The 23966-nt window shown below is 37.5% G+C and overlaps 1 protein-coding gene across 4 annotated transcripts in view; it reads left to right on the forward strand.

The window, feature by feature from the left end:
- The window catches only part of prmt3 (protein arginine methyltransferase 3), a 153289-nt gene that overhangs the window by 98119 nt on the left and 31204 nt on the right, over positions 1 to 23966 (forward strand). For all 4 annotated transcript variants that reach the window (XM_055195895.2, XM_055195888.2, XM_055195889.2 and 1 more), the window contains exons 12-13: positions 5381 to 5568; positions 10510 to 10596. In XM_055195895.2, the coding sequence (XP_055051870.1) occupies positions 5381 to 5568; positions 10510 to 10596 (275 nt within the window). The remainder of the gene's footprint in view (positions 1 to 5380; positions 5569 to 10509; positions 10597 to 23966) is intronic.

Genomic DNA, 23966 nt, shown 5'->3' on the forward strand with positions numbered 1-23966 from the left:
TGTTTTAAAGCTTTTGGGGACTTATTTAAAATATTTTTTGTAGATCCCACTGGTGCACTTATAATGATACATTAGAGGAAACAATCTGATTTTTTTTCATGTGCTGTTACACTATATCATAAGAAATTTATATAGAATATTATACCACTGCATTCTGGATTGATTGTTTTTAAATGAACAATCACAACTTTCAAAGATATTTTATTTTCAAATAACAAGCCAAGATGAGTCTTCAGCTTGATACTTTATGCAGTTTAATCATGTAGTTGTGACATTTTATGACATCAGCATTTTTTGAACTAGTGTTCAATGCTCTTGCCTTCACATCCAAAAATAGTATTTTAAAGTAAAGTGGATATTGTTCCAAAAATTGCCTCCTCTTCCCTATATTAATATTTTGCCATAGGACTTGAAGTATGTATATATACATGTATGTGTGCCAAAACAAATGCTCCTAACATTTATCAACTATTGTTTTTATGTTAGTAATCTGATTTTTTGAGCAACATCATGTGCCCAGAGCTATAGCTTGGAGTTTGTGTCCGGTGGGCAAATGTAACGGACATTAAGAACAAATAAACCCATTTACAATTTTTATGATTAAGCCCATCAGTAGAATTTAAAATTTTGCCAGAAGCTGTCTGCTTGCATGCATCTTAAACATTAAAATCAGCACATTTCCAAGGCCATTAAAATGACTAAAGCATTATTGAAGGTGGAAGTCATGGCTGTGGTTTACCATTTTATGATAGATGTGCTCATTATTGGACATTTGTGTAAAGAATGAGGTCTAATACCCTTACTGTACATAATGGCCAGCCTTCTGTTAAGCTTTTTAAGTAATTGTTTAAACCATAATGTAGTTTTGAAAGTTCATGAACTGGGGAAAATATATGTCTTTTATGCATTTTTTATTATTTTAATGTTTAAATTTGTTCCAGCATTTGGTGCAGGTACACGCACAGAATTTTTGGCACCATTTCAAATATGGTTAGTTTAATGAAAATAAATTTGCAGTGTTAGTCCTTTTGATCTTTTATTTGAAAAAAATCACACAAGTCTTACCTTTTAGTCCGGTAATACAAATTAAATTCGGGGGATGTCACATTATGAAATAAAAGTTTTTTTCTCCATTATACATTAGCCACAATTATTGGCACCCATATCAGCCAAAAATATTTGAAGCATAATCCCATTAATGTTTAAATCATTTAATATGACAGGGTGACTAACATGAAACTGCCCACCATCACTTTGTTACACAGGAGTATACATATTAAAGGAATAGTCTACTCATTTTCAATATTAAAATATGTTATTACCTTAACTAAGAATTGTTGATACATCCCTCTATCATCTGTGTGCGTCCACGTAAGCGCTGGAGCGCGCTGCAACGCTTCGATAGCATTTAGCTTAGCCTCATTCATTCAATGGTACCATTTAGAGATAAAGTTAGAAGTGACCAAACACATCAACGTTTTTCCTATTTAAGACGAGTAGTTATACGAGCAAGTTTGGTGGTACAAAATAAAACGTAGCGCTTTTCTAAGCGAATTTAAAAGAGGAACTATATTTTATGGCGTAATAGCACTTTTGGGAGTACTTCGACTCGCCTGAAAAGTCCGCTCCCCTTCTCACTCTCATAATGGGAGAGGGAGGGTGTTACTGCGCCGAGTCGAAGTACTCCCAAAAGTGCTATTACGCCATAAAATGTAGCTCCTCTTTTAAATCCGCTTAGAAAAGCGCTACGTTTTATTTTGTACCACCAAACTTGTATAACTTGCTCGTCTTAACTTGCTCGTCTTAAATAGGAAAAACGTTGATGTGTTTGGTCACTTCTAACTTTATCTCTAAATGGTACCATTGAATGAATGGGGCTAAGCTAAATGCTATCGAAGCGTCGCAGCGCGCTCCAGCGCTTACGTGCACGCACACAGATGATAGAGGGATGTATCAACAATTCTTAGTTACAGTAATCAATCCTGGTAAACACAAAAGTGTTTATCAACCTCTCAGCAACAGGGAAAGACAGCATTGGACGCAATCTCGCGATATTTCTAAGATGCAAGAAGTTTTAACAGTGTTTTTAATATGAGGTTCCAATGTTAAACTAGAATCGAAAATCAAGCCTAGATTCTTCAATTTTGGTTTAAATTCCATAACTGAACCATCAATGGGCAAAGTAACCGACCCAGCTTTACGTAATTGGTGTGGTGTACCATTAAGCATAACCTCAGTTTTTTCACCGTTAAAACAAAGAAAATTGTGTGTCATCCAATCTTTTATCCTAGAAATAAAAGTGGTAATAAAATCAACAGGCACATTGTTATTAGGCTTAGTGTGTATGTATATCTGAGTGTCGTCTGCATAAAGGTGAAATTTTAAACCAAGAGATCTCAAAAGCTGACCAAGTGGGTAAATGTAGATGTTAAAAAGCAAGGGGCCCAAAATTGATCCCTGAGGGACTCCAGATTGCACAACATTAGTTTCAGACCTGAAACCACTCATAGACACACATTGTGTGCACTTAAACACACGCACACACACAGACGGAGGACAAATTCCTAACGGCACTTCGGGAAGAAGATGTAGCATTAACAGTCGCTCCACATAAAGTGAAAATTACGCTGTTTTTCATTGCTTTATTTGCCAAATGTATTTTAATGGACTACAGTATGAGACACAGTAGCACAACTCTCTCAAGTTTATACATCAAGAGTTCTGATCTTTGAAGGACATAAGGATAATCACGTTTGATTGGAGTTGGATTGGACGCTTTCAACCGCATGTACATCTGAAGATTAGGTTGTTTTAACTTGGTTGATTAACAATAACCCAGCAGTTGGGTTAAAACTACCCATCATTTGTGTCATTTTAACCCAGATGTGTTCTGTCCTATAGTTGCCCAGCACGGGGAGAAAAACAACCCAATATTTTTTAGAGTGTAAACTCTACAAGGACCACAGCTAAACAGTTGCAGAAATTATTTAAGATTTGAGATCAGAAAGCCAAAAGAGATAAATTAAAGCTTATTACCACAAATAGTTTGGGAGATTTTCAAGAACAAACTGCTCCATTAAAAACAAACTTTAGCTTATTGAGTTGTCAAACTTCAAACTGGATCAGATTCTTTGGTCAGATATATTTTAAAAAATCCTTTTGGCGGGGGCAGAGCAGCAGCAGAGAAACCTCCATAAACTGCGTATGCTCGCATCTTGAATGTGGACGCGACTAAGATGGTGGCTAAGATGGTTACATTTGATTAACTGTAAGATCTAAAACATTTTTTTAAATAACTGAAAATGTGTTTGTCTGAAAAATGATAGACATAATGCTTCTTGGACCGCTTCAGGGTGAGTAAATCATGGGTTTAATATCATTTTTGGCTGAACTATTTCTTTAAAGGGAGATTCTGCCATGGTTATCTTAGTAACCTTGACCTGAAACCTATATAAGATTAGTGGGGTGAACTGAAGAGGAGAGAGGACCTCGGAATTTGAAGGATCTTCGAAGGATTTTTTACTAAAAGATTAAAAGGATTAACTATGCAGATTTATCTTCACAGGCTTCTTTGCTTATTATTAACAAAGGTGCCAATAATTCTGAGCATGACTGTGTTTTATGTCAACAATCATATGCAGTCTCATTTTACTGCATATAAAAATATTATAAATGAACTTGTAGGTTTAAATATATATATTTAAGATATTGGGGTATTGAAGATTTTACTCAACTTATTTTGCTCCTGGATGAATGCAGTAAATTATGCACTGTAAGTCACTTTAGATAAACAAGGATCTGTTGAATGAATGATTGTCACGGCTAGTCCGTTGTTTATGTCTCCGATTACGTCACCTGGACAATTCACGGACTGATTCCTCCTCATCATCACACCTGTTCCTTGTTTAGTGTTTGTGTATTTATACTGACGTCTGTTTCACACCTGTCGCCAGATGATTGTCATTACAACCATGTCTGTTCCCTGTGTCACATTTTGGATGTTCCTGTGTTTGCTTACCTATTTCTCCTCGTGTTTTGATTTCCAGTTTATCATTAAATGTTATTTATTTTCCGAACTCTGCGTTTGTGTCCTCACTCCACCTCCGCGTCATGACAGAATCATCCGGCCATCATTGGATGCAGCGAGTTCGGGGAGGGCTGCTTCCCCAAGAATTTTGTTGCAGAGCACGCCCCGATGTCTCTTGGGGATCACCGAGAGAGATCGCTCGCTCCGGCAGGAAGGGGATCGGCCTAGGCGGTTTTTGCTCGGTTGAGTCGCCGTCTCTGGTCCCTCGGAGGTCCACCGCCGTGCCCGTCTAGGGAGCCCGGAACGGAGACCACGCCCGATTGTTTCCCCGGGGTGGTCATCACCGTGAGGGAGCCCGTTTCCCGCGTTGGTGGGACGCGACGTCCGGGGGCATCGGATCCCCGGCGATTCCCAGTTGGGGGTAATTCGTCTGCCTCGTTCCTCATGAGGGTCGCTCCGGTTCGCCCGTCTCGCCGCCTTGTTGGTCTCGTCTTGGCGGCTGCCGCTATCGTCAGGGTCTCCAAGCCCTCCATCCCTCCCCTGGATCTACCCTACCAGACTTTTTTTCATGTTGTGAGTGTCTGGTAGCCACTCCTAGAGGGAGGGGTTATGTCACGGCTAGTCCGTGTCATGTTTTGTTTGTGTCTCCGATTACGTCACCTGGACAATTCACGGACTGATTCCTCATCATCACACCTGTTCCTTGTTTAGTGTTTGTGTATTTATACTGACGTCTGTTTCACACCTGTCGCCAGATGATTGTCATTACAACCATGTCTGTTCCCTGTGTCACGTTTTGGATATTCCTGTGTTTGCTTACCTATTTCTCCTCGTGTTTTGATTTCCAGTTTATCATTAAATGTTATTTATTTTCCGAACTCTGCGTTTGTGTCCTCACTCCACCTCCGCGTCATGACAATGATATTGCAGTGATTGGAAGTATAGACTTGAGAGCTTCACTTGGTAATTTTTTTATCCTGCAGTTTAGTGAAAGTGGCATGCTTGTCAAGTATGCAATGCATACTCAATATATGACCTCTGCATCTAACCCATTCCAGTGAGTATTGAACACACCACAGCAAGTTATAAACACACACGCACACACACACACACACACACACACACACACACACACACACACACACACACACACACACACACAGAAAGCAGTAGGCAGCTATCCCTACAGCGCCCAATGAGCAATTGCCTTTGCCTTGCTCAAGGGCACCTTAGTTGCAACCTGCAGGGCATGAGACTCGAACCAGCAACTTTTTAAGCTAGAAGCCTGACTCTCTAACCACTAGGCTACAACTGTCCCTTTGTCTCTATTTAACCTGTCTTCTTTCTTCTCAGTGTTTCCAGACCACTGCAATATCAGCCTGGCAGCGGTAGGGGATATTCAGAAACACAATGACCGCATTGCCTTCTGGGATGATGTTTATGGCTTCAAGATGACTTGTATGAAGAAGGCTGTGGTGCCAGAGGCAGTAGTGGAGGTGCTGAAGCCTGAGACAGTAATTTCAGAATCTGCAGTTGTTAAGGTGAAGAGACCAAAATATTTCTCATAGAAATCTTTTTTTAAATCCTGAATTTAATTGTGCAAAAGGTCTGCAACTCAAAAATGTCTTTATTGAATTTAAGCAGTAGATACAAAAAACAAATGTTGTGGCCGTAGTTCACCTATAGGGATCAATGTGTCTGTTGGTATACTTTTATTGTTTTTTTTTCTTTCTAACAACTGTAAAACAAACATTAACTTTTAAATTTGACCAAGTTGGTTGGATAAAATTTCATCGAAGAAAGAAAATATACAGGTTTTTGGAAGATAACTGTGAGAAAATGCTGACAGGGTATTCACGTTTGGATTAAACAAAATTGTTAACTTTGATAAACTTTGATTGCAAAAAACATTTTTAGTTGAAGAAGACAAGCAATCTGTTGGGACACTTCAGGAGCAGAAAGCAAAAGAAGAGAAAGAAATGAGAAGTGTGGCACTGTAGGTCATTAGTGGCAATGCTTGATTGATTATTCCTTGTTTAAAGTCCTCCGTCGTAAACATCAAATATACACATATGCTCATGGTCCTTTTTTGTGGTTTGATCTATCAGAGTCATTTTTTATTTCCCCTAAAGTTTGTACGGTTATGAAAACTTAAAAATAGCAATTCAAGGCCTGGAAAGGTTTAGAAAAACAAATAGACCTAGAAAGTTTTAGAATAGTCATGGAAATGTATTTTACTCATTCCAGTATAGTAAAAAATGTGTTGAACTGTTACTTTTACTGTTAATGCCTGTATTTGCAAATTATGTGGCTTCTTCAATGCAAATATGATGTATGGCTTAAAAGTCCAAAATGCAGTGATGGGAAAAATTGTTGGCCAACATGCAGCTTTTAAAGGTCACGTTCTTCCTGATACCATTTTTTAAACCCTAGTTAGTGTGTAATGTTGCTATAATAGCATAAATAATACCTTTAAAATGATACAGCTCAAAGTTCACTGCCAGGTGATATATTTTCTTCAATAGAATTTCTCTTTAATAGCCTACAACGAACGGCCGGTTTGGACTACAACGCTCTATTTCCTGCTTTAATGACGTCAGTAAAACAGTTTGTTGGCTAAACTCCGCCCACAGGAATACGTCAGTCACCAGCTTTGGCTCAAACGCTAAGCTGCTATCGAATCACAGCACACTAAACAAACTACACAATCAGAACTCGATACGTATTTCTGAAGGAGGGACTTCACATAACAAGGAAGACATCAGCCTGTTTTGAGGACAGTGAAAACAGCGCTATACAGATAAGTAAATTGTGTGAAAAATACCGCGTTTATTTACACGTGAAACATGAACACATGTTATATTGCCCACTATAAACACAATCAAAGCTTCAAAATCACAGACAGAACGGGAGCTTTAAATAAAGGTTTTTATTATGAGGGAAAACAAATTCAAAACCCACATGGGCCTGTGTGAAAAAGTGCTCCAAAAGTAGATTTTTTTGGAAGGTGTGTGCCATTACATCTGGTTTAAAAGTAACAGCACTTCAGAAAATAAACATCATACCAACAGTAGGCAAGGGCCGGTATGAGTTTTTGGAGGTATGATAACCTTAAGCAAAAATACCACGGTTTCACGGCGTTGCAGTTAGGGATGTCCTGATCCGATCACATGTTCGAAAATCAGGCCCGATCACATGGTTTCAGACTCGATCGGAGTCGGACGTTACCTTCCTAATTAAAACACAGCTGAAGTAGCTAATCAAGGTGTTCAGGGTTGCTTGATAATTACAGACAGGTGTGTTGGAGCTGGGTTGGAGACTCCTGACCCAGGGTTTAGGAATGCACAGTGTGAAACATCAAATTATGAATACCCAGGGTTATCTCTTAACCCCTGGTTAAGTTTCAACAGTGTGAAACATGCAAAAAATAACCCAGGATTCCGTTAACCCTGGTTTTAGAATAACCCAGGGTTAACAATTTCAGGTGTGAAAAACCCTAAAGAGTAAAAGTCTTTGAGTCTTTTTGGGTAGCCTATCTTATGCCTTGAATTAGTCAAGCACAGCTTTAAAGCTGAAACTTGAAAAATCCTATCAGAGGTCCAAAATGTAATTGAAACACACCAGTGGCTTTGCTGTCTTCAGGATTAAACATGTTACCTCTCTAACCCCCCATCCCAACAGAGCCCCTCCCCACAAAACAAATCCCAATTTAACCCCGGTACATATATACTATATGTATTCTCATTATTTTTTTTAACACATCTATAGTTATGCACTGGCACAGAGTTTAGACCCTTTTGACTCCATACAGAAACAGCAACGCGTGCGGCATGACATAAGGAACATCATGAATCTGTTGTTTTTTTCGCTCTTCTTTATTTTTTTAAATGTATTATAGAAATATCGGGTCGGGACTCGGTATCGGTAGATACTAGGGGTTCAATGGATCACAAAACTCACGGTTCGGATCACATTACGGTTTTTAAGGCACCGATCGGATCATTTTTCGGATCAGCAAAAAAAAGTATGGGGAAATTCTATTAACAAATTAAGAAATTATGTAATTATTATTTTTTAAAGCTTCAGAAGTGATTTTCTCTTTGTCTTTGGTTGTTTGATTAACATTAATGACACAGACTTAAGTAGATCAATTGAGCTTACTGTCTCTTTTCGTGCTTTTCCATTGCATAGTACCCCACGGTTTGGTTTAGTTTGGGTCGGGTCAGCTTACTTTTGGGAGCTTTTCCATTAGGTGCAGTACTTGGTACCCAATACTTTTTTCGTACCACCTCGGTTTGGGTTCCAAGCAACCCGAGCTGATACCAAACGTGACGCGCAAACACAGTAGATCACTGATTGGTCTGAAAGAAACGTCACTTACAGCATCATCGTTAGCTTTACCTTTAGTGCTAGCTTGCGCTGTCTCGAGCAAACATGTTGTCATCTGTGCTCTGCTATAAGTTCCCAAACTCCCTTTTAGCGATGAAAAACATCCACATGTTGAGAATCAGGGACACCATAACAGTTTTTTCCAGACTTGCAGTTTGTGGTGGAATATTCGCGACGAACACGTCAGCATTATATGCTCAAATGCAACTTCAGTGAGGCTCAGTCCCCTTAAACGAGCGCACACACACAGACAGAGGGCGGATTACAAACGGCGGAGCATAACAGTCATCCCACATAAAAACGTTACGTTGTTTTTCATTGCTCTATTAGTCAACTGTATTTTAATACACTACAGTATGAGAGAGATAAGTGCAACTCTCTGAAGTTTACTCATCAAGAGTTCTGATCTTTGCAGGATGATGAGTCTGACTCGAGCTGGACCGGACGCAATCAACGGCACATGCGTTTGTGCGTAAAGTAAACTGCTCACTTTAGCTCCTTATTGCAGTTAAACTGTTTAAAATCACTTGAATGATAACATTTGCAAACCTTTGAAACGCTTACAAATGATAAACTTTCCCTATTTAAATGTGCATATTAATCCGCGAATCACATGCGAGCCGAACCGCAAAAAACCTGATCAGGACATCCCTAGTTGCAGTATTGCCATTGCAACTCTAAAATGTGTTATTTTCAAATGTCTGCATATACAAACAACAACTTTTCAACTGGACACAATACAGGGACATGTATTCCAGGTAAAAATAAAAACGTAAATTAAAATATTCTTTCAAAAAAGTATAAAAAATATATTATATACAATATTGTGTGGCAGGTGTTGGAAATTCATCGAACCATAGGCTGCTATCGAACATCACTTTCCCTAAAACATTTTTGGTACAGCGCCTAGAGTCTTTTGGCCAATTAGAATCAAGTTAAGAGCGATTGTCTTCTTTTTTGGACTTTTGGCCAATTAAAATAAAGATGAAAAAATCCTCATCCTTTCCATGGCTTAAGACAATTTTTCACTTTTAAGTCAGCGCAAATGTCAAATGTGGATATTAAGGGTTTTGTGATACATTTTTCCATAATGTTCCTCCATCAAAGTTGTTAATGGAGCTTGATATTGCAGGTAAGCTAATATACACCCACTGCACGCCTATCTCTATCTGATTTTATTATCTGTCAATAAAAGTTACAAGGATGATGGAAAATGAACACCTAAAGAGACAAGACACACTGTTTTATTTGGAAAGAGGGGCACAGGACATCAATAAGTACTTTATGTATAAGGTCATCGATGTGCCAACCCCTAAAACATGTGACGATGACTGAATATCCTCAGCTGTGCGCAATGCGCAATAAAATTACTTCTTCCATTCTTCCCATCTTATCTGTGTATGGCTAGATTTTTTAAAACTGATTGAATTGAAAACAAAATAAAAAGTTCAGATGGAGGATGACATCAGCAAAAACAACGTTAGAAAACCGTGCTGCATAAAACTGTTACTGGCATTGTCATAATATTTCTGTCTTCATCACAGCACAAAATAACGATATACATTGATAAGAACATGTTTGTCATTTAAAGTAAGTAAATTAAAACAGTAGACAGTATGTGAGTTTACTGTATATAATTTGTCCTCTGTATTGGGCTATATGTGAATAATAAGCACAATCAATAGTGAATAATCAGAAATTAAAAACTGCATGTAAACAACAGTGAAGAGGTTAGCTCCTCCAGTCATGTAAAAACACCTTACTTTGATTTTTGGAAATAATCGCCCTATTGCCGTACATGAAAACATAGTCATTTAATCATTATATCATTCTTTAACATTCCTATAATGTTTATTTGATGTAAAATCTATTTTCTTCTATTTTGATAATAATGTGTAAATTGTTAATGCTAAGGCACAGATATATGCCATTTGTAATACAGAAATAGGTGTTTGTGTATGAAACTAGGAAATGGACAAGTGCTTCAAATTTACTTAAATCTTTAAACTCTTTGTGGCTTCCAACATGTCAATAAACTATATTACTTTACTTACTTTATATTACTTTTATACTTTTTTCTTTGTCCTTTCTAGACTATTGACTGTGGTACTGTGACTGTGTCTGAATTGGAGTTTACTGCAGACTTCACCCTGAAAATAAGGCTCAGCACCTTCTGTACTGTAAGTAGATCCAACATTAAATGCACATACAAGTAAACAGTGATTATTACATGTCCTGCACACACTTCAATCTTCAAAGCTAATTAAGATTGTCAGGTGTGAGGAATATTTAAGTGTGGGAAGATTGATTGCTTTTTGATTGACTGGGATGGGTCAGGTCTCTCCTCATGGTTGATGGATAGCCTGCTCTTGTGCAGGTGGTGAAGAGAACAACAGGCAATAGGGGAATGATTGTTTACCGTATTTATTTCATGGATTAAATCTAACCACATTAAACGCTATGTGCTAGCTAAAATTGTGTAAGGTGGTATTCAAAGTTTCCCCATTAAAGAAATGTATTATTTCATAAACATAATTTTATATACTAGGTTTGTATGAAAACTACAGTGGTGTGAAAGTGTTGACCCCCTCCAGATTTCTTATGTTATTGCATATCTGTCACACTTTAATGTTTCAGATCATCAAACTAATTTAAATATTAGTCAAATATAACACAAGTAAACAAACATGCCGTTTTTAAATTAAGGTTTTTATTATTAAGGGAAAACAAAATCCAAAACTACCTGGCCCTGTGTGAAAAAGTGTTTGCCCCCTGTTAAAACATAACTGTGGTTTATCACACCTGAGTTCAATTTCTCTAGCCACACTCAGGCCTGATTACTGCCACACCTGTTCGCAATCAAGAAATCATTTAAATAGGACTTGACTGATAAAATGAAATAGACCAAAAGATCCTCAAAAGCTAGCCATCATGCCGAGACCCAAAGATATTCAGAAACAAATGAGAAAGAAAGTAATTGAGATTTATCAGTCTGGAAAAGGTTATGAAGCTATTTCTAAGCTTCGGGATTTCTGCGAACCACAGTAAGAGCCATTATCCACTAGGGGTGTAACAGTTTGCAAAAATCACGGTTAGGTGCGTACCTTGGTTTTGAAGCCACGGTTCGGCTCGTTTTCGGTATAGTACGAGAAAAACTGCAAACATTAAACTGCAAGTTGTTTACTACTATAAACTTTTTTTACAAATTGTTTACACTTTTTTTTAAACACTTTTTATTAAAATATAATACATAAAATATATATTAAATAAAAAAATAATAAAAAAATACTACTGCAAAGTTCTCCACTAAATAACATACTTTTTTTTACATTATTTTATAACAGGAGGTAACTCTTTTCTTAACCTTCTCTTAAACTTTTTCTACTAAAACATTGCACTAAAGTAACAAATTCACTTCCTGAATACATTTATGAACTATTAGCCTACATTTTTGCCACCAAATTTTTTTTATTATTTATTTTGGATTGTTTAACTCAAAGTATTGAATTGGCTATGTACCATCTTTGCATAACAATAATATTACTGCTCTATGTGTAACTGCATAGCAAGCAACATGATGATATACTCATATTAAGATTAGTGAGTTGCATACATAGCCATCTATCTTTTGCACGTTTCTCCTAATCTTTGCTTGTGTCGTCAATGTAAGCTGTGACTTAAACTAATGAACCCCTCCACAGCTGAGTAACAGCTGAGTAAGCCCGGGATACAGCTCCTCTTTGTCCCGACCAGCTGATTGCATTGTGACAATGATATGATTGACGTGAGGTGCAGATGAATCACGCATTCCTTATTCTCGCTGTCACTAGGTATGTTGCTAACTCCGCTGTTGCGGCTGACTTTTTGGTTCCGCTCAATGAAACTCAAGATTTCATCAGGCGGCGCGCAGTGTTGTTATAAATAATGCTTCTGTTGGTTTGTTGATGGCAAAATTTCTGAGTTTTTATTGTTAACACCACCGGAAGAACCATAGTTAACTCTCGTTTTCAGTCACCACCTTTCATGTTTAACTACTGGACGTGCGAGCTCGCCAAAGTCTGTTGTTTGTAAAATCGTTGTTGTTTATTTTAATGAATTTGAACGACGACCACAGGAGTTTTACCAACCCCAAAATCTGCTTGAATGGACAAAGAATGTGAAACAGACGTATAGCCATGTAGTAGATGTCTTTATATATATACTGAATAAACAGTGTTATTTGGTGTAATTAGTGGTTTGATTTTTATATATCTGACTTTTCAGAAGTAGAATATGTAGAGGATATGGCAAACAGCTTATCCTGAAAGATTCAGGTCAATATCTCAAAAATTAAAGAAGTTATAGCAAAAAACTTTATAATTTTCATGATTCGGTCACACATTTTATTGAATTTTAATGGAAAACATGGGACAAAATAAAGTGATGATTTTTGAGTTACAAATGGCCAGTATTTTGTTATTCTTGAACCCATAGACATGATCTTGGTCTCAATTAAAAGCTTTTTTCAAGCTCTTTCTATCTGAACAACTAGTTTTAGCATTTAACTATTTTGAAAATTTTAGCAACATACCTACTGTCACAGAAAGCGCGTCGCATAATTGTGTAGCAAAAAAAAACGCGCAACCTCTCACGCACTTTTGAAAGAACAAAACAGCATGTTAACACGTGTTTAACATGCGCTTTTAGACGCCACACGTAATGTGCACCATGCCGAAAGCTCTGTACCGAAATGGTCCGGTACGAATACACGTACCGTTACACCCATATTATCCAAAAATGGTAAAAACATGAAACTGTGTACACTGTAAAAAATTTCTGTAGAAATTACATGTTATTGCAGCTGTGTTGCTGGTAATTTACCATAGATTTAAATTTATGTCATTTATTGGCAACATTTTGTTCAAAGTTAAATACATTTTAAATATTAACAAGTACAGAATAAAACTATACAATAACAGCCTCATACAAAGCATTCTGGGAACCAGAAATCATCATCAACCTTTTTTTGGTTTTTGCTTCAGATTTTGTTTCCCAGAATGTTTTGCTTGATGCTTTTTTTTAGTTTTACTCTGTAAAGACAAAGACCTGTAAATGTTTAATGTTCATTTTACTTTGACCAAAATGTTGCCAGTAAAAAACATACATTTAAATCTACGGTAAGTTACCGGCAACCCAGCTGCAATTTCTACGGAATTTTTTTACAGTGTAGAACTATTCCAGAAGTGGTCGGCTGACCAAAAATTACCACAAGAGCGAAGCGACAATTCATCCAAGAGGTCACAGAAGACCCCACAACAACATCCAAAAAACTGCAGGCCTCACTTGCCTCAATTAAGGTCAGTGTTCATGACTTCACCATAAGAAAGAGACTTGGCAAAAATGGTCTGCATGGCAAAGTTCCAAGACGAAAACCGCTGCTGAGCAAAAAGAACATAAAAGCTCGTCTCAGTTTTGTCAGAAAACATCTTGATGATCCCCAAGACTTTTGTGAAAATACTCTGTGGACTGTTAACAGTTAAACTTTTTGGAAGGTGTATGTCCCATTACGTCTGGCGTAAAAGTAACACTGTATTTTAGAAAAAGAACATCATACCAACAGTAAAATATGTTGGTGGTAGTGTCCACCTCTCAATGGCTAAAGAAAAACAAAATTAAGACTTTGAAATGGCCTAGTCAAAGTCCTGACCTCGGCCTAAATGTATAAAACTTCTCAGAAATGCTATTAAAAATCTTATTCTATGACTTAAGTTTAAAAAAATTCTTAGTAAAAAGTAGGACCAGTCTGAGAGTAGGAGACGTTTATAAAGAAGCTAAAAGCAACTTTCAGTAAGACTCGTTCTTAAGTGCTGCAAACTGAGGACTACAATGATTTCAACTTAAAATGCCCACCCTTAAGCTGGGCGTACACGGTCCGAATTCTGACGGCCGGAAGTTTATGCGAAAATAATTCGGACGCAGTCACACACGACATGATTTTACTGTACGACTTGGACAAATTCTGACGTAAGCCTTTTCGCACCTGTGAGGATGAAGTAGGCTACCTTTCGTTGTGGCAGAATATACAAAAAAATAAAACAAAAATAATAGGGTAAAGATATTGGCTTAAGTGCAGAAAACAGCCTGGAATTTCTGTTCTTTTATATTTCTGTTTATGCATTTCGAAATTGCGAATATAGGTCTAGTGCTGTGGCGGTGAAGGAATTTCTCTGGCAGTGATTTTTCGTGCTAGCGCATATGCGATTTTACGGTCTTAATATATAATGTTTGTAGTGCCAAGTAAATAGCTATATTGCTATTATTAATGTTACATATATTGTTGCTTTTTTATAAATATGACCGTTCAAAAAACAAATTCAGTGGCCCTATTTATTTATTTGTAAATGCAGAATGAGGAGCAATGAGATAAAACGCAAGGTAAGCTAACGTTACACGTCTTTCCCTTTATAATTAAATTAAGACAATACATCTACAGCCAAATATTAATTTGTAAAATGGAAATCATTTAATTTAATATAAAACACATTGTCTAGGCTTGTTAAGTGCAAATGTACAGACCCTCAGTCAATGCAGTGTCTTACAGTAAAAGTGAGCCCACAGCATTTGTGCTCCTGTAACTGCACAAAATGCCATATAGAAGGCATTGCATCCGTTGCTTTTTATTCTCTGTCGCGACAGCCCTTTTGATATCCATTCATTTATGAAACTGTACTACAGCGACTTTGGCACAGCTTGGATTACACAAAAATTGCGACATTCTTTGTACATCCTGTACTGTTTAAACCAGTGGTCTCTGCACAGAGTCTAATAATTTTTATATTTATTTATTACATATTTTAGTTGGCTTATTTTATGTTTACATTGTAAATAATGATAAAACATATTAAAAAGTAAAGAAAAATCAACAAGTAAAACAAAAAAGTTTTAATATCAAAAAGTAGCCCTCGTTTAATGCATTGTGCAGCACTTATAGCCTATAATCAGAACAGCGGTATAGCCTAAAACAACTACACTCTCGGAGTGTGTGCGCGAAACATAGCCAGCTATAGAGTTGTCGTCCAGATTTGAGGTAGCAGTGCCACATTTGTCTTCTGTGTTTTGTACATTCTGATTGGTCAACTTCAAGTGCTTTGCCAGATCGTCTCGTTCACCCGCACCAACACTACGAATTTATACTGACAGCTCCAAAACTTTTTTGACATGTTTAAAAATTATCGGGAAGTGGTGCGGTGCTCGTAACCTGCTCGGCTCGGCTCGTAATTCCTCTCACACAGTGAGAGCTGGGACCATACGAGCATGAACGATTTTCTCCCGAGAACAAAAATCGCACAGTGTATGCCTGCCTTTAACCTCTGAATCAGCCAATAGTAAACCTGCAATGGTATACAGTCACAGCAGCATACTTTTATAAATTTACGAACATTTGAAAAGTTTTGTTTCAAAACGCAATAAATCAATTTTGACTAATTTAGGTAAAAATGTGTTTTCTATATCAAGAAAGTGAGAAGATGAAACCACTATTTTCTGTTACAATTATAATAACGTCAAAAACTCATCCATAATTCAAAGTTTATTAAAGCAACACTATGCAGTTTCCATGTAAAAATGACTTACAGCTCCCCCATGTGGTTGAAAAGTGCAACAGTGCCTGGTATCAGACACTCTTCTGCAGGCAGGGGGAGGGGGTGGGGCTGTGTTTTTTACACTCCACCACCACTTTCAGAGTGTGCTTGTAGCAGATAGGAGGCTGCTCAGGTTGCAGCAACAGTACAATTTGTCCAGTTAAAAGTTGTTCTATCACTGAAATAGTTTTAGAGACATTACTTAAAAGTAAAAAAACTACATAGTGTTGCTTAAAGTATTATAAAAAGTTATACATTTTTTCTGCAAAATGCAATAAATCCATGACCAAATCAAAGTTTTTTTTATTCTTATAAATCTATTGAATCAATATAAAGGTGTGCATGCATCTTTGCCATGTTATATTCATTTTGTTGACTAGTGGTACACACTGATTTAAAAGAAAAACATTAATGGCATTAATCAAAACACTTATTTTTTCATATTAAGAACACTGTCATTGCTGCTGCCATCCTTGGGACGTCGTCGCTGAACTTTTTTGATAGCGATTAGCTGTAAAATTGTTCCTGTTCGTTTTTTGTTGACATTGAGTAAAATAATGGAAAGTTTTTCATGAGGTCTCCTGGGGTCAATGTGTTAGCATGACAGAAGCTTGATGCTGTCGTGTGAGAACAAGCAACAGCCAGCATTTTTCCTTTGCCCGAGTACCTCTCCCGTAAATTATTTGATTTTGATGGCTTACGTTTGTTTCCCACCATAGAAAACCACCACAGGTTTATCAATGCCATCAAAATTATTATTTTGTTTTTGTTTGTTTGTTGATCACGAAGTACTAAGTAGATGAGGAAAACTAGGATTCTGTGTGTATTCAAAGTGCTGCCATTATTGTTTACAGTGCGTAGAATGGTGTGCTGTGATTGATTAAGTGGAATTACTACATTCTGCAGAGGAGGAGGACTGGCGTTTGTCGACATTTGGAATAAAAGGAAGAAAAGATGACGGAATAACTAGGCTTATGACTTTCTGAATAACATGACTTTCTGAGAAGCAAGCAATTAATTCAAGCAATAAAAACGACTACAGACACTAACATTTTTACACTTATTTAAGCAACTATGTAAGCTAACCGGGCCATAGCAAATCTGTAAACAGTAGGTAACTGCAACATCCATTGCTAGCGGAGCTTACTGATAAGACATTACAGTAATCTAGACATTTTAGAACACTCGGGGATAATAAACACATAATGTAATAATCATAATTACAGGTTGTGGTTAGGAGACACATGTTCTTTTCAAATAAAGTGAGTACTGAAACATCTTTCATTGCCAAACATTTAGTAAATCCCTCCTTGAAAAAGTAATTTTTACTACTATTTCTTCACATCCTTTGGTAGTGAAAACAACAAAATCAGCTGAAAACAGCTGAAAACACCATGTCATCTCGACATGATGTTTACTCACTAACTAGCTAAAGTGTCTGTGGGCAAGACTGTAGGCGGAGATTATTACACAAAGTGGCGGTTTCCCGGACAGGGATTAGCTTAATCCAGGACTTGACCTTAGTTTAATTAGGAAATATAACTAGTTTTACAAACATGCCTTACTAAAAACATCACCTGTGTGAATTTTGAGGCAAAACATAGGGCACTGGTGTATTTTAAGATATGTCAGTTCAAGTTGTTTTCAGTTTGAACATCTCTTAAAAATGTTTTAGTCCAGGACTAGTCTAATCCCTGTCCGGGAAACCGCCCCAAAGTGTTTGTATTTATGTAGATAGAGACAGGCAGAAGATTCAAACTGTATTACGACTCGTTTCAGTGATTCAGAGTGGACTCCCTACTTTAGAAGCCAATAACTTTATTAATCATGCACTTTTTTGTTTAACTACTTTGCACAACGTTTACATTGATAAACAGCTACATGATACACTGCAGTACAGGTAATTTTAGATTTTGGATCTGTCTGGCACTTTAATACTATTTTACTCTGAGCGGCTTTATATATACGGCCCCAGAAACCTATTGAGATGCTATTGCATGACCTTAAAACGGTGGTTCATGCTTAAAAACCCTCTAATGTGGCTAAATTACAACAATTTTTCAAAGACAAGTGGGCCAAAATTTCTCCACAGCCCTGTAACAGACTAATTGCAAGTTAACGCTTGATTGCAGTAGTTGCTGCGGCCCAACTAATAATTATGTTTAGGGGGCAAACACTTTTTCACACAGGGCCAAGTAGTTTTGGATTTTGTTTTCCCTTATAATAATAAAAACCTTCATTTAAAAACATCATGTTGTATTCACTTGTGTTATCTATAACTAAAAAAGGTTACATTGTCTAGTGGACAGAGAGAATGTTTGTGTGTCACTGAAAGAGTAGGAGTTAGGGAAAGAAAATTTTATGTGTAATTTTTCTGTTGTCTCCCAAGTTTTTTATGCATTATTGTTCCTGCTGCTTTGTTATAGCTTTTATGGATTAATCAATATTGCATTATTATCTCCCTTCCCGTCTCACAGTTACTCTTTATTAAATGAAGTATGTCCGTGTTTGACCTCACCATTTTTCTGTATTTTAACAAGTAATACAGGGAGTGCAGAATTGTTGGGCAGGTTGTATTTTTGAGGATTACTTTTGTTATTGTACAACTACAGAGCTCTTGGTCAATTCAAAATGTTAACAAACCCTCAAATCTGAACATTTAAGTAGTAAAAGTGAAATTTTGGCTTTCTTAAGAGAATATTTCTATGTACACCATCATTAGGCAACTATTAGTGTGCAGAACCACCAGGCAACCAAATGAAAAACAAAGATCTCACCATCCCACCTGTCTTTCTTTTCACCTGCTAAAGGGAGAATAACAAACAAGCTCTACATTTACAAAAAAAATTAATAAAACAATGAAAAAAATATATATATAAACTCGGTGGCCAGTGTAGCCATCCTTCTTTTCGATGGCGGTCGCGGGCCTTCCGTTCACGGATTCGGTCAGTTTCTTGATCTGGTCTGGGCCAACGTTTTGTGCGGATGCAGCCACAGCCTCCCGGGCACTGTTCAGGGAGGTGTGCGGTTTACCTTCACTGGCTTAAGTCAAGTGAAGAAGGGGGCCATGTCATTAGTTTTTCATCTCTAAGGCCTTTACTGGCCAGTCATGCAGTGGAGTACTTTGATGTATGTGATGGAGCGTTGTCTTGCAAAATAATCAGTCTTCTTAAAAGATGCAAACTTTTTCCTGTACCACTGCTTGAAGAAAGTGTCTTCTACATTACAGGCAGGCAGGTACAGGCAAGTATTATTAAAGATAAGCTTGTTGGACCTTTTTGGGTGGAAAATGGAAATAAAAAAAAACTCTCAGACCTACTGCCAATTTTTAGAAGACACTTTCTTCAAGCAGTGGTACAGGAAAAGATCTGCATCTTTCGAGAAGACTTTTTTGTGCGGGACGGCGCTTCATCACATGCATCGAAGTGCTCCACTGCATGACTGGCCAGTAAAGGCCTTAGAGATGAAAAACTAATGACATGGCCCCCTTCTTCACCTGACTTAAACCATATTGAGACCTTTTGATCCCTTCTTAAGCAGGACATTTACAGTGAAGGTAAACCGTACACCTCTCTGAACAGTGTCTGGGAGGCTGTGGTTGCGTCTGCACAAAATGTTGGTCCAGACCAGATCAAGAAACCGACTGAATCCGTGAATGGAAGCCTTGTGACTGTTATCGAAAAGAACGGTGGCTATATTGGTCACTGAGTTTTTTTTTTATTGTTTTATTATTATTTTTTGTAGTTGTAGAGCTTGTTTGTTATTCTCCCTTTGACAGGTGAAAAGAGAGACAAGTGGGATGGTGGAATCTTTGTTTTTCATTTGGTTGCCTGGTGGTTCTGCACACTAATGGTTGCCTAATAATGATGTACATAGAAATATTCTCTTAAGAAAGCCAAAATTTCACTTTTACTACTTAAATGTTCAGGTTTGAGGGTTTGTTGGCATTTTGAATTGACCAGGAGCTCTGTAGTTGTACAGTAACAAAAGTAATCCTCAAAAATACAACTTGCCTAATAATTCTGCACTCCCTGTAGAAAAGTGCAGCCTGAATGTTTTATGTAAAACAAAAAATGCAAATGTAAAATAACAGAAAAGGTAGTTGCAGCTGATTAGGCTGACTTTTTACTGTAATTAAAAAACAACATTTTCTGTTAATTGACAGTGGAAAAAAAGATATTTTCTGTTATTTAATGTTCTTTTAATAGTAAAATACAAAACATTTTCTATTTTTAACAGTATAACACTGTAAAATACTTGCAGATTTTCATTTATTTTAATAGTGTGTATGTATAGTAAAACAGGCTATAATCTGTTGTTATTTAATGTTTTATCTTCGGTAAAAATAATGAGGTCTCATTTATAAACTGTGCATAGGATCCTTACTAAAGGTTTTTGTGCGGCCAAAAGCCAAAGATGGCATATGCCAAAAAATATTAAGATGTATAAAACCGTGCTTACGCACAGCTGAAAGCAATGTTCTGTTTATAAATCACTGATCACCTGCAAGTGTGCGTACATGAATCAGCCTAAAATCCTGCCCTGTACGCGCCTAATTCTAACCATAAATAGTCAATGCAAATAACCTTATGAATGCTGATCTGCATATTAACGGGACTGACATCCAATTGTTGGTTCGTAAGCTGGTACTTCCCCAGTCAATGAATGCATGCCGTTGGCAGGCTCCTTAAAGGGATAATTCGGCCAAAAATGATATTAAACCCATGATTTACTCACCCCGAAGCCACCGAGATGCATATGTCCATCATTTTTCAGACGATGACATTTTCAGTTATTTTAGAAAATGTTTTAGATCTTTCAGTTAATCAAATGTGAAGTTATGGGGTCCACGACCTTCAAGTCCAAAAAAATGTGCATCTATCCTTCACAAAGTAAATCCAAACGGCTCCACGATGATAAACAAAGGCCGTCTGAGGGTAATCCATGCAAAATATCCACATTTAAAACTTTATAAATGAAAATAACTTGCTTCTGGTAATGCCCCCATCTTAGTCACGTCCGCATTCAAGATCAGAGCTTTACTCAGCGTACGGAGGTTACTCTGCTTTTGCTCTGTGCCCCCGCCCTCCGAATTTGTCATACATTACTAAGAAAAGTGCGTACACTACGCTAATACTCTCTTCTGAATACAGAGGAGTCTAAGATGGCGGCGCTACTGGAAGGTAGCCATTTTAGTTTATAAAGTTTTAAATATGGATATTTCTACAACAGCACTGCACGGATTACCCTCAGAAGACCTTTGTTTGTTATCCGGTAGCCGTTTGGATTTATTTTGTGAGGGATGGATGCACATTTTTTGCACTTGAAGGACGTGGATGTAGCTTCACATTTAATTAACTGAAAGATCTAAAACATTTTCTAAAATAACTGAAAATGTGTTTGTCTGAAAAACGATGGACATATGCATCTCGGACAGCTTGGGGGTGAGTAAATCATGGGTTTAATATCATTTTTGGCCGAACTATCCCTTTAAGCAGTGTAATCACGCTGCATTACACACGGACAGGGCATTTATACTGTATGTTTACAACAGACTGATCGTTAGCATCTTGCCAAAATCACAGCATGATTTAGCTGTGGTATCACTAAAATAAAACAAATGTTTTCTGCCCCTTTAGTGCACGCGTCTGATATATGCACACTCTTCTCCAGCAGCACAAGCGTGCTCTATAAAAAGCATAATAAAAATGAATTTTAATTGCAAAACATAAATAGCCTTTTTTTTTACAGGAAACTACTAACAGACCTATTATTTAAGTGATCTCCTTATTTTCTTTCTTAATATCTTGCACTGCACATGTGTGAGTAAATATATGTGTGTGTAATCGCATGTTTTTTAATGTCAGTTTCATTACACCATAGTCAGGACTATTCTAACGAGGCCATAGAGAGTAGCCTAGCGATTGCTGAGAGATTAACTCCCAGGGGTCCAAAAAACACGGTGGTGCGTTTTCACATGTTTTCTCCTCATCAAAGCAGAATCGACTTAAAATACTCCATAATTAATAATCATACACTTACGTGTTACACATCATTTGAAACTGTGAAGGTTCTACTTTTATTTGTGTACGTTCACAATTACAACAAATCTGTGTTTTTGTCAAATAAAGAAAATAAACAGGGTACATTACAGATGTCTCTGTCTCCCCAACTGTCAACTCTCAAAACACGTTACAAAAATCTATTGAAACTCTTTGAATATTTGTCACACAAACATGATACAGACATCTAAGGAAAGCCTGAAATGTCTACTTTTAAACAAACTAATTTCAATTGAAAACTAATATTGTCTGTTCATATAATCTATATGAAAAACAAAAAAATTTGGGGTTAGCCAGAAATGCATGACTAATTTCTACCGAGGCACCATAGAAAGCGTGCTGACCTTCTCTATCCTGTCCTGGTACGGTGATGTGACCAGTCAGGGTAAGCAGCTGGAGAAAGTAGTGAGCAGAGCCTCTAAGATCATTGGCTGTAGTCTGCATACCATAGCCTCACACTACGACACCAGAATTATTAAGGCGGCGAGGAACATCACCACCGACCCCTATCACCCAGCAAATTACCTGTTCACCCTACTGCCCTCAGGAAAGAGGTACAGAAGCATCGTCAGCAGAACATCACGCTTCAGAGATAGTACCTATCCCCAGGCCATACGTTATCTAAACTTATTACACAGCTCTCTGGAATGCTTGATTCTGATTGGTCAGTTGAGACATTGGCAGGTTCGTTCTTTTCAAATAATAACCGCTCCAAAGTAATAACGCATAGCCGGTACTACTTGTACGATCAATGAAGATTACTGTTTGGCGCCATCTTGTGACAAACAATGGACAACCACAATTAAGAATGGAAAATTTTGACATTAATTTTAACATGTACGGAAAAAAAACAAAACATTTAAACAGTGGATAGAAGAACGAACAACGACAAGACACAGAGAGCTTACTGAGACTGAACTTGACAAAATAGAGCATGACAGCTACGAGGCCAACACACAAAAAAATACAGAATGGGCATTAAAACTTCTCAAAGAAAAAAATGGAGACAAGTATGAAGCAGAGGATCTTAATAAGGTATTACGATTATTTTATGCATCTGTGCTTACGATTATTTTATCCTTCCTTTCGCGGAAGGATAAAAATGTTAATTAAAACAAATATACCAATAAAATGATTTAAATTCATATTCATGTCCGGTTTTTTTCTTATTTGACAAGTAGCCGTGTAATAAGCGGGATAATGTAGAGGCAGCCGGTAGTTATTGGGAAATAAGCCCCTTCAGTGTGATACAAGACCCTCCGCTTCGCGTCGGGTCCTGATCACACTGTCGGGGCTTGTTTCCCTGTACTGCCGGCTGCCTCTACATTATCCCTTACATGGTCTGAAGCTAGAACATTGAATGCTTACATTAAATTTAGTATGACCTGGTCGGACAGTTTTTGTCTCCGCCACTCACCCTTATTTTCCCCAATTTTAAATCCATATGCTTTATGCTGAGTTTACACCAAACGCGTTTTGGGCGTCAAAATCGCGTCTACCGCGCCTAGTTTGCCGCTTGAACACTTTGAATGCATTCGTGCGTGTAGAGCAGAGTAGACTCGCAGAAAAAGCAAGCATTTGACCCGCGTCCGAGGCAAAATCCGCTTCTTTTGGGAGGGGCAACTGCTGTGCGAGTGTCTGTTTGCAAGATGACTGATGTTGATTGTGCATTTATCAAGAGAGTTACCAGTTTGTATTGGGTAACCTTACTATAGGGGGAAAATAAACGGCGCGGGTCGATAAACGTCACGTGACTCAAAAGTGAAAGAATGGAGCTTCCTGTTCTCCGTCTTCTCCTGGGTCCACATTGACTCCCCAGCTAGCTGCAGAAACCCCTGTCTCTGCACCACAGCCACAGCTCCTGCTGCC

This window comes from Misgurnus anguillicaudatus, chromosome 21 (genome assembly GCF_027580225.2).
Source record: "Misgurnus anguillicaudatus chromosome 21, ASM2758022v2, whole genome shotgun sequence".
Taxonomy (NCBI): Eukaryota; Metazoa; Chordata; class Actinopteri; order Cypriniformes; family Cobitidae; genus Misgurnus; species Misgurnus anguillicaudatus.